The sequence below is a fragment of the Miscanthus floridulus genome, chromosome 2 (assembly GCF_019320115.1).
Source record: "Miscanthus floridulus cultivar M001 chromosome 2, ASM1932011v1, whole genome shotgun sequence".
NCBI classification, from domain to species: Eukaryota; Viridiplantae; Streptophyta; class Magnoliopsida; order Poales; family Poaceae; genus Miscanthus; species Miscanthus floridulus.
Genome location: NC_089581.1, coordinates 31,345,642 through 31,359,437, shown reverse-complemented (window position 1 = coordinate 31,359,437; position 13,796 = coordinate 31,345,642). Strand labels below are relative to the sequence as shown.

Below are 13,796 nucleotides of genomic sequence, written 5' to 3'. Positions count from 1 at the left end.
CCCTCGCAAAGCTGTTGGTAAAGAAAACCCAAGACTGCAGAGCCCTAGCTGTACTGACCCACCTAGTCCCAGTCACTAAGGCAGTGGACCCACATCCACGACGCAGTGTCACACATGGCATTGGGGAAGAGAACGTAGGCAAATAGGTGTAGGATCCACGTCCTGTAGTAGTACCCAACTGTCTCCTCATCTGCCTCCTCGGGGCACTCTATGAACTCTTGCCGGAGCCAGAAGATTATAACTCTAGAAGTGCGAGCCCCTTGCTCGCCAACCTCACACCCAAGGAACACCTCTTCTCATGCTCTCCAACCTTCTGACCTGCCCTTTCATTTGCCTTCTCTAGGTGTGCCTTTGGTTTCAGAGCCCATATCTCTCCATTACTCCACAACTTCAATGCATGGGCGTGTCTATCGTTGAACTAGGCAACAAGCTTGTAGAAGGTGAATTGAACGATTGCATTCATGGGCATACCACGTATCCCCAATAGCAACTTATTGAATGACTCCGCCATGTTGCTGCACTAAAACTCGTACCTCCATCCACTGGCGTCGTGAGCTCTTGTCCATTTCTCCAAATACCTCATCAAACCTATGAGCCATTGTCTACCTTCTACATTTGATGCGATTCTGACCTGCTCCAACTTTTTCTGAAAGTACTTGTCCTCGAGCTATTGAGTAGCCTTCTGGAATAGATCAAAGTTATCCTTCACATCATCCTTCCGGAGTAGATTCTCAGCAAGGTGCTGAGTACACCAACAATGGTGCAAAGATGCATACCCCTCTATCTACTCTCGCATGGCATTAAGTATGCCCTGGTGCCTATCAGATATGACACCAACCTCCCTGCCAGGCCCAACCACATGTATCTGGACTAGCCTCAAGAACCATCCCCAACTAGCATTGTTCTCCTTCTCAACCAAAGCAAATGCCAAAGGAACCAATTTGTTGTTCACGTCACAGGATATAGCTATAAGAAGTGTGCCCTAGTATTTGCCAATCAAGAACGTACCATCAATGGAGAAGACGAAACAACAGTTCCTAAAGGCCTCGACACACTGAGGGAAGCACCAGAAAGCACGGAAGAATATATGCCTCCCATCATTCTATGCATTTGGTTTTGGGATGTACTCATAATGCATGCCTGGATTCACCGCTTTGATTGCATTAAAAAGTACTGGCAGCTGCTCGTACCCATCCTCCCAGTCCCCATATATCATCTTCCATGCTCGATGCTTAGCCCTCCAAGCTTTACCATAAGTTATCACATAACCTCCATACAACACCTCAACGGTCCTGATAATTGTCATAATCTTCATGTTGGGTTCTCCCTGCAATATTCCCATCAACTGCTTGGCAATGAGGGTAGATGTCAATTATCGATGCTTCAGTGTCAGCTCATGGTCAGCACAATTGTGTGGCCCGACAATTTTTGTGATCTTCCACTTTCCGATGACATTTTGCTTCCTTGCACAAACCCTCCATGGGCAGCATTCCTTATCACATACAACTGTGTAACGACGCTCCGCATATGAATGCAAGACCTTGTAAGGTCTCTTTTATATCATTGCAAACGCCTGCAACCACCTCTTCAATGCAGGGAGGTCCTTGAATACCCTCCCATTCTCAATTACCATGTTAGGGCCGGCCTCAGGAGCTTCTAGGAGCTCATCATCATGTCCTTCTGCACATGCCTGATCGAAATGAGCAAGATCGCTGAACTCGTGAACTCTTGAATCACGGTGGCCGGGAAAGATACGCCTCAGCATCTCAACATCACTCTTTGTCAGCTCTCTAATAGGATGATCATCATCAGAATCAAGAGCCCTTGCCATCTCATATGGCTCCGAATCATTCATAATTTTAACACTATTGGAGCCACGGAATCCATCTCCATAAAGCACTTGCGCAGCAACAGTGGGCACATCCACATTATCAAGAGTGTCTACTGAAACATAAGTACAAAAATGAGGAAAGAATAAAAAATTAGATGTACGGAATGGGGTAAGCTTCCAATAACCATGCGGATAAGACACTTACTCAGATGATTCTGTGTCAAAGGGATGTCATGAGGAGGATCTGCCACAACATCATGAGTCTGACAAGCATCTCCAACTAGCATATTGGGGCAGATTGAGCATCGGGAACCGTAGGTGCAACCTCCGCATCCATATCAGGTTCTGGGACAGGAGGGTCGAAGTGTGTCTGCTGACCCATTGGTGGGGAAAACCCATGAGGGATGGGATCAACTAACACCCGACGTACAACCACGTTCAAACTTTGGAACTAACACTTCATAGCCGATCTCACATAGTTCTCCCACTGGTCTGCATACCTAATTGAGATCATCTTCCTAAGAATGTTGGGAGGGTAACCTAGGTGAAGTACACCCTCCACTATGATGCCATCATCATCATTAGCTCCATGGAAATGTAGCTCCTCCCAAGCCCTTGCAACCAACTCACTAAACGATGGCTTCTCATTGAATAACACAAGCACGCTTTGCATCTCCACAAACTCAACATATCCATAGCGATCTTTTTTCACGGTGCCTCCATGATATATGTTCACTAGATTGTCCATTTAGTTCAAACACGTAACGAAACACATGTCCTTTAATTCAAATTAGACGATAGATAGTACCTAATAAGTACTTTCTAACTACAAACTAGGTAAATAAGATAATAACTACGTGTGTGTATATATACACACACACAGTGTACTCACTACATAGCTAGATCCTATTTAGTTAACTAAATATATAACTACATATCTAAGTAGCTATCTAACTATATCTATATACATATGTATCTATGTTTCTATCTATCTACATATTTATCTCACTAGATCACTAACTAAATAAACTACCTGAGTCATCACATTAACTAGTAAATAACAAATGCCAAAACATACAATCAAAGCTAACTAAGTACCTACATTGCATATTCACAATTTTTATGTGTCCGACGATGGAGTCGCGGACATCGATGAAGTCGTAGCGGACGCCGGGATCGATGGTCCTAGGATGGACTCGCAGCGGACGGTGGGCGTGGGTGAGGCCGATGGCGCGGTCAGGGCCAGCAGTGGCACGTGGCGGGCGCGGGCGGCACGACACGGTGTGGGCGCGGCACGGCCACGGCGCGGCGCGGGCACGACGGGCACCTGCACGGGCGGCACGGTGGGCGAGGTCGGGCGTAGTCATGGGCGGCATGGCGGGCTCCTATGCGGGCGACACGGTGGGCGAGGGCGGGCGCGGTGTCCGGCGCGGTGGATGCCGCAGGCGCGGGCCAGAGCTCGGGGAAGGGCGCGGGCGCGAGCGGCGATGGCGGTGCACTGGTTTGGGTGCGAGAGAGAGAGGAAGAGAGAAATGATAGGAGGGCCCATACGTAAGATAGGCTTGGCGCCAATAACCATGGTACCAAGATCTACAGCGCTAGGCTTAGCGCCAAGATCTATGGCGCCGAGCTCGGCACCGAGCTTGGCGCCAAGATAAACGGCACGAGCTGCCTAGCAAGTCACCGCCACGTCTGCGTCGAGCCCAAGACCTCGGCCATGGCGCCGAGACGTGTACGGTCGGCGCCAGCAACGATGGTGCTAAGCTAAGGGTCCAGATTTTGAAATCATACATGTATCGACATATTTGTGAAAAAATTCAAAAAAAAGGGCTAAAAATAAAAAAATTCGGCGGGTGCGGCCACCTGCGCGCACACACCTCTCCCTTCCATATATCCTACTCCCGCCGCTCTCCTTTCCTTCCGGCGCCGATCTCCTCTTTCCCCTTCCAGAGTGCAGAACGCGAGTGAAATCTCATGTACTTCCTTGCTCCCCTCCCCTCTACACGTTTCCTCAGTCTCCAAATGGATGCGACTCCGGCGGCGGCGGCGGCGGAAATGCGCGGGTCCGACGAGGGGGAAAAAGGGCGCAGTGGTGGCCAACGCAACCGCAAAGCAGCGTCATCGCTTGCGCCGCTGCCGAGTTCGTGGGCTGCGCCGCTGATTTGCTCGTCTACACTAGATTCAGTGTTTCGGTTCCAGATCCTAGTGTAGTGGTCCTGTTGGTGCTTCTGAAATCTTGTTTAGTATTGGAATTTTCGTCCGTACAAGATTCCAGTGCAGTCCTCTTGTTGGTACTCCATCCGCCCAAAAAAGAAGGATAAGTCAAACTTTCTTAACTTTGATTAGATTCGTAGAAAACATGTATAACATTTTTATCTCTAAATAAGTTTATTATAGTAGTACATTCAACAATCGCTCTAATGATACTAATTACGTATTATAAATATTAATATTTTATATATATAATTGATTAAAGTTAAAAAAAAGTTGATTTCTCGGAAAACGAGAATGACTTCTATTTTTGGATAGAGGGATTCTTGTTCAGTTCTTCCCAATTTCTTTCGTGCCATAAGTATGAGCTTTTACAGTATTCACTTCTGAATGTTCTATTGCCAGGGTGCATCTGTGCGTGCTCTTCTGATAGGCTGCTTTGGCCACACTTTTTTTAGTGTGCTGTTTCCTGAATTACTTTTCATTGTTGCTATTTTCATTACAATTTCAGTTTTAGCTGCATCTAGTGAGAGCTCAACCAGAATTACCTTTTCTTTTCTCCATGTAATATGAAACTGCTATCTAGTGCTTGAGTGAATGCTGTCATTTTTAAGTGTGAGGCCCCGTTCGCTTCGCTGAAAAAACGAGCCGAAACAATGTTCCGGCTGATTTATTGTGAGAGAAAAATATTGTTCCGGTTAAAAAAACAAGCTAAAAAAGATGAATTATAAGAGAAGCGAACACGGCGTGAAAGCCTTCCCTTTTCCACGAGATGTCATTCTGTATGGTGAATTGTTCTGCTAAGTATGATAACCCATGTTTATTTGCTAATTTTATCATGTTCTAAAATGGCTACATAGTTCACATAACACATTTGATCACAACACAATATAAGAATTAAATGATAAAGCTAGCCTATGAAACAGTGAAATGAAACGTGCCTATTCAGCTGGTATTAAAGCCGACTGATAAACCGACTAAAACTGTTTTGTTGTGAGAAAAAAGTACCGTAGATTTTAACTGATAAGCCAACTGATAAGAAACGAACAGGCCTATTTGCATTGAGGGGCTCTGTTTCATCATGTTTCATTCTTGGTGTCATGTCTTGGAAACTGGACGTGAAACCTCCCATTGAAACTTACCTAAATAGCCATCTAACGGCCTTTCCCAGATCAACTTATCGAACCACCTCAAATTGAGGGCAAGCTTCCAAAGCACAGTTACGGACTTACGGTAAGCATCAAACTGTGGCCCCATAGTGTTAACTTACATGATGCACCAAAACGCCAAGAGAGGGTCCATGGACCGAAGCTTACACTAGTAGTTACTGGGTTCATCAAAGTGGGCCCAGTACCTTCAACTGGATACAGAAAATCAGACTTCCGTAGCAGTTCGACGGTGAAATGGGTCCAACTAGTGTAAAAGCAATTGGATATAGTGCCTACTACGTAGACGCCAAGCCATCACCTCAGCTCCTGCCATAGAGCAGGCTAGCAGCTCGACAAAGGTGGAAAGGCAAAGGTCCAGCTAATTTTACATAAGTTGGTAACTGATGTATCAGATGTCACCACGCTCCTCAGACACGGCGCCACCTGCAATGTAGTGTAGCCAGTGATTTTTATGGAAACAAGAAAGAAAACTAGAATGAGGGATGATGGATGTTGTGTACTTGCAAGCGTGATACCGATGTTCGCCTGGCGATCCGCCTCAGCATTCCACTCCTTCATTCAGAAGCAGGAACGGGGTAAAATCAGCAAAGCACTTAGCAGAACAATAGAAACAAATGCTTTTTTTTCCAATCTGATGAAAGCAACCATTGCTGTGGTAGCTTGCTTAATTAAAGCATATACAAGTGGTCAGTACTTGCAAATAACATCAACTATGGTGCGACGAATATCTGATTTGACCAATATCTATGATGCAAAACCAAAGAGTCTGCAAGCTTATATAAAACTGTAAATGCACTGCATACCCGTCGAACATGGATGATCTCAAAGGAATGAAAGTTTTCCTTTAGCCTTCTCACTTCTTTGCACAGCTCGATCATGTTCGGCTGCTTCACTTGCCAGACACCATTCACCTATTTAGGGTAGAGAGTAAGCAGCAGCAACAACAACATTTTCTTGATACCATAATTCTCTGGTCCAATATTTCATTTGGAGAGGAACATTATCGATTGCACAATGAATGTAGTTCTCAAGAAAAGGCATAAATGATTCGACAATCTTAAGTCAAGAGTTCTTGTGCACATGTTCCATACTTTCAGAATATAAAATTGCACAGAGAACAATGCTAAGACAACATTGACAACGTTATTTAGCTTTGCTCAGTTACTGTATTTCTGTAGAGTGAAACAAGAGGAACACTATTTTTATTTTTAGGTAGAATAGTATGTAAAGAAAAAACACATCTATACAGGTTGCTCTTCTTCTATTTTTTCCAAATTGCCCTTGCCTCTTTCCTTAAGCAGGATGAAATGTCTATCATGACAAAACTGAGAAGCTAGACAACCAAGTAAAGTAAGGGATGAAGCTTTGATTACTATAGTGAAAAAAGCCATACCTGATTGCAGACAAGTTGAGAGTCCCCATGTACTTTAATTCTCTTGAATCCATGCCGAATCGCATATTTCAGTCCTAAGATCAGGCCCCGATACTCAGCAACATTATTAGTAGCGACACCAAGACCCTCACGAAGCCGAGATATCTTCAAGGTTATTGGATAACATCAGTGAACCCAGTGATAGATGGAGCAACCACAAACAAGAGCTTTTTTAAGTGCACTAAGTATTTGATTATACCACTCTACCATCTTCAGTCATAAGCACAGCTCCAGCACCTGCTTTTCCTGGGTTCCCTTTTGAAGCACCATCAAAATGAAGAATACCCACCATCTGAATAACCAGATAAGTGCAAAACCCAGTATCAACTTATGCATGAAAATAAATATCATGTATGATGGGAACTGGGAAGCATCACAAGACATTAATCTGAATCATGCAAGTGCATAAAAACATGTAGCTAAGATAAATCAGTACTTGAGCCTTGCATTGTAATTTGTTTCTAGCACTACCATAAATCTCTTTTAGTTAGAATCTTTTGTATGCAAGAATGCAGACTTAAATGAACAAGCCTCGCAATCTGTTTGATTACCATAATTTGTCCACATGCAACACTTTCCCTCAACAGCACAAAGTAATATCATTTAAAAGGTATATTAAGGGTTGATAGCTTTGTTGTTCTACATTAAGTTGTTGCTCTGTTCGATTTTGTGGTACTGACCTTTTTCCCCCCATATAGATTATTAATGCACCAGCCTTTTTCTAAGGACAGTGGAAAGTACACGGCACAAATAATATACAAGAAATAATAAGTTTCCAGAGGACAAGAAAAGTACCAGGACTCAGAGCCTCAAACGTAAAAGAAAAGAGGAAATCAACTAAAAGCCTGAAACCTAGATTTTGAACTACCTTTCTTAAAGGAGTGCAAAGTACAGAAGGTTGAAAAATTCTTCTCTTAATCATGAACTGCATCTTGATTTTGGATATAAAATGCTACCATTCCAAGTTCAGAGAGTTTTTCTTTTTAAGTTGCCAAATACAAATTTAGTGGCAATAGATATGTGGTTGAAGACCTGTCTGGTTCATATTGTTACACAACAAAGTCTGGTTCATATTATCGCACAACAAAGTTAAAGAGTATTCACCATAGAATCATACTGAGTCAATACTATTTAGTTTACTTGATACAGAGCATAATCAAGACAATATTTTCAATAAAATAGTTGCATGGAAACTGAAGAGACTGATAGGTGCAAGTATTGTGGTAAAGGTGGAAAGTAATTAACCCAAACATGATTGAACTTACGTATTGTTTTGAGATAGGTTGTGCATCAACAGCTCCAGTATGATTGAAATTTGCTGGTGACATATGCCCGAAGGAACTAGATCTGGCTTCCTGCAGCATAAGCTCATCATACACATACAGCAAATGCCAATACTAACACAAGTGGTGAGTTAAGAGGTACATAATAAACTTTTATGACTGAATAGGCAGATTGAGATAATAGTGCTTGAGACACCATGCCAGCAAGGGAAAAAAACAACTTGCCTAAGATTAAAGGTCAAGTTCATCTCCCATGGATTTCTAAATTTCTTATGTACATGTATAGTTGGTGTAAATCAGTACAAGCATGGATTCACATATACAAAATCCATGCATAGTTTCATTTGTTAATATGCATTTCACATCAGACATATGCCGATTTGCTAGGCAAGTTGCTTTGGAAATTAAATACTCCCTCCATTCCAAATTATAAGACGTTTTGGCTTTTCTAGATACATAGCTTTTGCTATGACTTAGATATACGCCATGTCTAGAAACATAGTAAAAGCAATGTATTCTAGAAAAGCCAAAACGTCCTATAATTTGGAATGAGGGGAGTACATGCTTTATGATTTATGAACTTATGATGCCAGCCATGTGAAATACCATTACAAGGGGAAATGCATGTGTTAGATTATTCTAATCTTCCCCTTTTTCTTAGAGAATTCTAATCTTCCTCTTTTTCATATCCACTCTGCCTTTAGTTGGCATCTGAGGATTGTGTATCATATTAGACACTAATATGAGGATGATGTTGATTTTATTGCTGATATTTGAATTCTTGCAATACTTACATTGTTCAGATCAACATATTGTGCTCCAGTCTGAGATGCTATAACATTATGGAAGCCTATATGATTTGGAGCCAGTTGATTTGGACTAGAACCAAGTATGTCCTGCAAAGAAAAGGATACTGGAAAATATGAGACTTCAGTGAGCAGAAGATACGAACAAGAAAATATCCATATCCTAGCAGACAACCCGCGAACTCAGTATTTTTTAAAAGATTCCAATGTGCCAAATAGTGATGGAACTACACAATCAATGAAATCTTCAGCACTTTACCTGGAAACTACACGGCACAAGGGGACCAAGTACATCTTCCCTAAGTTTAGCTGCATTGATTACGTAAGTAGCATCACTTAGCCCCCGTGAAGACAGGTATTCCTCCTTTCCTCTGCTCCAAGAGTGACCCTTGTAGGCACTTGCAGCAGGACCAGATACCTTTAAGAGAAGAGAAGCAGCAATCTAAGGAGATAATGTCCATCACAGAATGCATGCAATTGACAAGACTTGCATTTATAGAATTCCTTAGGGACATTGATGTAGCTTCAGTGAGATTTCACAGTATTTGTTTAAATTTTGAAGAATGATAGAAGAAAAATAGAATATAGAAAAATACAGTTGAACAGTTTAGCAGCAAGACAGTCTGCTGCTAAAACATTTTGCCAGATCAAACACAAAATCAAAACAAAACATAGCTAAAATAATGTAATACTACACATACTTGACGGGAGTTTCATTAGGATTACAAGGTAAGGGATATTGTGCAAGGTCAAATAAGTTCTTGTGGTAGCCAGGAAAATGCTAGAGCATAAAAACAAATGACTTTTAGTAAAAGAACAAAAAAGCTTATGAGTGGCAATTATACCATTAATTACTGAACAGCTATTATGGTTTCAAATCTTATACGAGTATATAGCTAGCGCAAGATTTCACAGATAGTGACAATCGTTGTGTATTAAACTAAAATAAAGGATTCTTAAACATCTTGCCAACCTAGCCTCAGGGAAATATCTATTCTATTCATAGAACTAGCAGTGTATTAGTAACAATGTCATTCCTAATAAACATGAAGAAACAGCTGAAACCTTAGATAACTTATTTGTAGACATTATTGGAGTGGTTCGCTTAGACGGGAGATGGCAAGCTAAGAGGCTACTCAAGTTGATATGCATACTTGTATAGATCTAAGATCCCCCATTTCAGGACATGACAAAACAAGAAGCCAAAAGAAACAAAGTATAGAAAGACAATGTAATACATGTCAGGGAGTTTAGGGAGTGAGGGAATGTGGTGTTCTCCTAAATAATTTGGTATTAGCATCGCCAAAAGGTAGGTTCAACGTATTTCGGTAGAACTTTTTCATTTCGTAGAAGTGAAAAATCAAATTAACATAACCCTTCAAGCATCAGCAAAATATGAGATGCAAACAACATTACATTACAATCATCTAAATATTTGTAGTTCCACGCTGTTTATACATACCGAAGAGCAAATCTGAGCCTGGCAGTCACTTAGAGTCTTGTAAACTGCCACCACATCACCTTTCCTGACGACATAGTAGTCGCTGCCCTCTTCCATCGTAGCAAACGAGTTCCCTGAAAAAAAATGCAGCAGGATTCAAGCAATTTTGTGTACAAATGTCTCAAAACGAATCTAGTTCAGTTGATAGACGGGAGATAGATGCACTCCAGTTGCTGGTTAAGTCCATCAATCTACACTTCGGAACAGACGCACTAGCCTTCAGAATATAATAACAACTAGATAGTCCCCATACTCCAATATTATGAACGAAAACTCATCCACGAAGATATGCGGTTTCATATAACCTAAGGGGTAAATTTCCCCAAATTTTAAAATGCATAACATTCGTTTTCATCTCCTATGAGCAATGCAGGAACAGGCGAACCCCCAAAAACTTTAGTTTATGATAGGAAAATAAGGAAGGACGGGCCTGGTGCGTGGAGTCGCCTGTGACCGAAAGGTTGGTTCGGGTTCGAGTCGCGGTCTCAATCCTGAGGGCAAGGCTTGCCACCCTTCCGAGCGCAAGCTCGTGGGTACGCCCTTTTTCTATAGGAAAATAAGCCAAGCAACAAGTGTAACATCAACTACGATCGACCAGTGGATTCCCGTGCCGGAGAAGCAGGAAAGTCCGTATAATCGAGAAAAAAATGGACGGATGAACAGATTGGGTTCGCAAGTAGAGCACCCGGACGCCGCACGCGAATGGCGAATCCAAAGCTGACAGTGCTAGAGAAAGGTTTGGGTTCGATCGAGAACGAGTAATCAGTCAGGGCAAAGGTAGGATTGCTTACCAGCCAGCCCGCTCCGCGGTGCCGATTTAGAGCGGCGCGGCGGCGGCGGACTCGAGTGCGGTGGTAGCTGCTTCGGCGCCTTTGCTGTTTTGGAGAGACCCGACCGAGGGAAGCCAGTGGGTTCGATCGACTCCGGCCGGGAAGTATTTGGCCCCGTTGGCTTAAAAACAAACCGAAATGTTGCGACTGATTCGTTCTCGGAGAAAAATACGGTTGCGGCTGAAAAAAAAAACTGAAAGGCCTCTCGAGCGTTATAAGTCACATTTATGTCGGATGGGATGTGACACGCCTCTCGATCTGTTGAAAAAACTCCCTCCGCTCTGAGCGTGCGCAGTGGCTATCCCAGGATCATTTTTTCAGTATCCAGGATCATTTTAACAAATGACGTCAAATCTCCGAGTTAAATCTACTCCCTTTTTCCTAAATAACTATTATTTTTTTTGTCATAAGTTTGATTAGATTTGTAGAACATACGTGCAATAATTTATATCTCCAAATAAATTTATTATAAAAATAGATTCAGCGATTTATTTAATGATATTAATTATGTACCATATATATTAGTATTATATATATATATATTTAGTTAAAGTTATTTCTCGGTAAACGAAAACGATGGTTATTTAGGAACGGAGGGAGTATATACCATAAATATTAATATTTTAATATAAAATTAGTCAAAGTTATTTTTCGAAAAGTGAGAACGACAGTTATTTAGGAATGGAGGAAGTATATATTGTCGATGGCCAACCGTAGTTTGATGTGATATTCTAGATTATAATTTACTCTCTCCGTCCTAAAATAAACTCACATCTCACTTATTGAGTAGTCAAATCTTTTAGATTATATATAATAATATTAATATTTATGATATATAATAAGTATTATTAGATTGAGCATGGTATATACTTTTATAATATTTATTGGAGATATAGATGTTTATACTATTATTAAGTTTGACTCATAAGAAGCAAGATACTATGTGTTTATTTTGGAACCAAATAAGTGATTATTTATTTGTTTTATTTATATCATTCATACTAAGAAACGGAATTACAAATCTAATAAATTATCAAAGATTCAAAATTCGCATGATGTCTTATAAAAGAGAATGAAGGGATTCCTACCGTTCAGAATCGTTAGCATAAATAAAGCTCAACCATTCGGACATAGGTTACATGATGTCTTTATGCGTGTTGAAACAGCAGGATTGCATAGAACTTTTATGAGTTGACTCAAATATGAACAAAATTCCAAACACACACACACATCCTTCAGTCAAGCAAGTAAACAAATATACCCTCCATTCTAAAATGCACACAATTCTATCTCTTTCAACTCTGGTTCAAGAAAGAATATAATTTAGACTTTTCAAAACAGAGGTTAGCTTTCATTCATTTACTAAATGTCGTGTGAGCTATTTGGTTTTATACAGTTGTAATAGATGAATGCTTTGATATGATCTTATCTTTCCTAGCTACACTGGACTTGTCTTCTAGGAGCACATACTCCCTCCGTCCTAGTATCTCCTTCCATCTTAAAATATTTGATATTTTAGGTTTGGGCACAAGAATATAAAAAGATGTGATGCATAGAAAGTAAGAAGACGAGAGATAGAGAAAATTAAAGATAGAGATGTGCTGAGAAAAGAAAAAAAACGTATTAAGAGAAGAGAAAGATGCACTGAGAAATAAAAATGTAAGATTTAAATCTTATAAGGTCAAATATTTTGAAACGGATGGAGCTTCTCTCTTAACATGATCTGAAGAAGCTAGAATCACTCCATCCGTCTTTAAAGAATGCAATTATCACTTGTCAAGGAATCAAACACATTCAAGTTTGCCCAAAGATATACAATAGAACACTAATATTTATTATGTCAAATAAATGTTATTAGATTAGTTATAAAATATATTGTATAGTTAAATATATTTAAAAATACAAACAATAAAATTATTTTTTATAGTTTTAATTAGACTTAAATTTATTTATCTGAATAAATCTATAGTTATATTCTTTTTGCACGGAGGCGCAGGGAGTAGCCTCCCACGATAGCTGAGTTTGGAGGAAAAACAAAACAAAACCTGCAGGTACCGATGCCATACGCAAATATGGTGACAAGTTCCCACACCCACCAGCAGGTACCATCACTTATCTGTACATTGTGTCTTTGTTACAGCTTGTCACTTTTCGTCAAGATTACTCCATATATGTACTATTGTTTGCATTTCGGAAAATTTCTATCTTTATCTACATTGTGTCTTTATTTGAGCTTGTCACCTTTTGTCAAGATTATTCTATATATGTGCTGTTTTGTATTTAGGAAAAAATTATCTTTCTGTACATTGTGTCTTTATTTCGGCTTGTCCCCTTTTTTCAAGATTATTCCTTACATATACTGTTGTTTGTATTTAGGAAAATTTTATTTTGTGGACGCGGGCTACCCAAATCGATTTGGATACCTTGCACCATACAAGGGAACAAAATACCACTTACCAGAGTTTCGACATGGACCAAGACCAAGTGGGAAAAAAGAGGTATTTAATTTTGTGAAGTCGTTGCTTCGTAACGTTATCGAAAGATCATTTGGTATTTTAAAAATGAAGTGGCGGATATTGTTAGGGATACCTGCGTATCCAATGAGAACACAATCCAAAATAATACTTGCATGTATGGCCTTACACAACTTCATTCGAGAAAGTGCACTAGTAGATGCAGATTTTGATGTGTGATTGTGATGAAAACTATACGCCAGTTACAATGGCTTCCTCA

At 40.5% G+C, this 13,796-nt stretch overlaps 1 protein-coding gene across 1 annotated transcript; it reads right to left on the bottom strand.

The window, feature by feature from the left end:
• Positions 1 to 5,097: 5,097 nt before the first annotated feature.
• LOC136538340 (uncharacterized) lies at positions 5,098 to 11,181 on the bottom strand. Its single transcript, XM_066530318.1, has 10 exons — positions 11,025 to 11,181; positions 10,195 to 10,307; positions 8,992 to 9,150; positions 8,721 to 8,822; positions 7,909 to 7,998; positions 6,843 to 6,935; positions 6,605 to 6,748; positions 6,015 to 6,122; positions 5,712 to 5,763; positions 5,098 to 5,634 (listed from the first exon to the last, which is right to left on the bottom strand). The coding sequence occupies exons 2-10, from the start codon at positions 10,288 to 10,290 to the stop codon at positions 5,600 to 5,602; spliced, it is 879 nt and encodes a 292-aa protein (XP_066386415.1). The 5' UTR covers positions 10,291 to 10,307; positions 11,025 to 11,181; the 3' UTR covers positions 5,098 to 5,599.
• Between the last annotated feature and the right edge of the window lie 2,615 nt (positions 11,182 to 13,796).

Bases quoted from the DNA above. Each gene is read 5' to 3' on its own strand.
- LOC136538340 (XM_066530318.1), bottom strand. From the start codon at position 10,290: ATGGAAGAGGGCAGCGACTACTATGTCGTCAGGAAAGGTGATGTGGTG. The intron at 7,999-8,720 runs GTAAGTATTGCA...CTTATGCTGCAG, and splicing joins AATATGTTGATCTGAACAAT to GAAGCCAGATCTAGTTCCTT. The intron at 5,635-5,711 runs GTACACAACATC...ACTACATTGCAG, and splicing joins CATCGGTATCACGCTTGCAA to GTGGCGCCGTGTCTGAGGAG.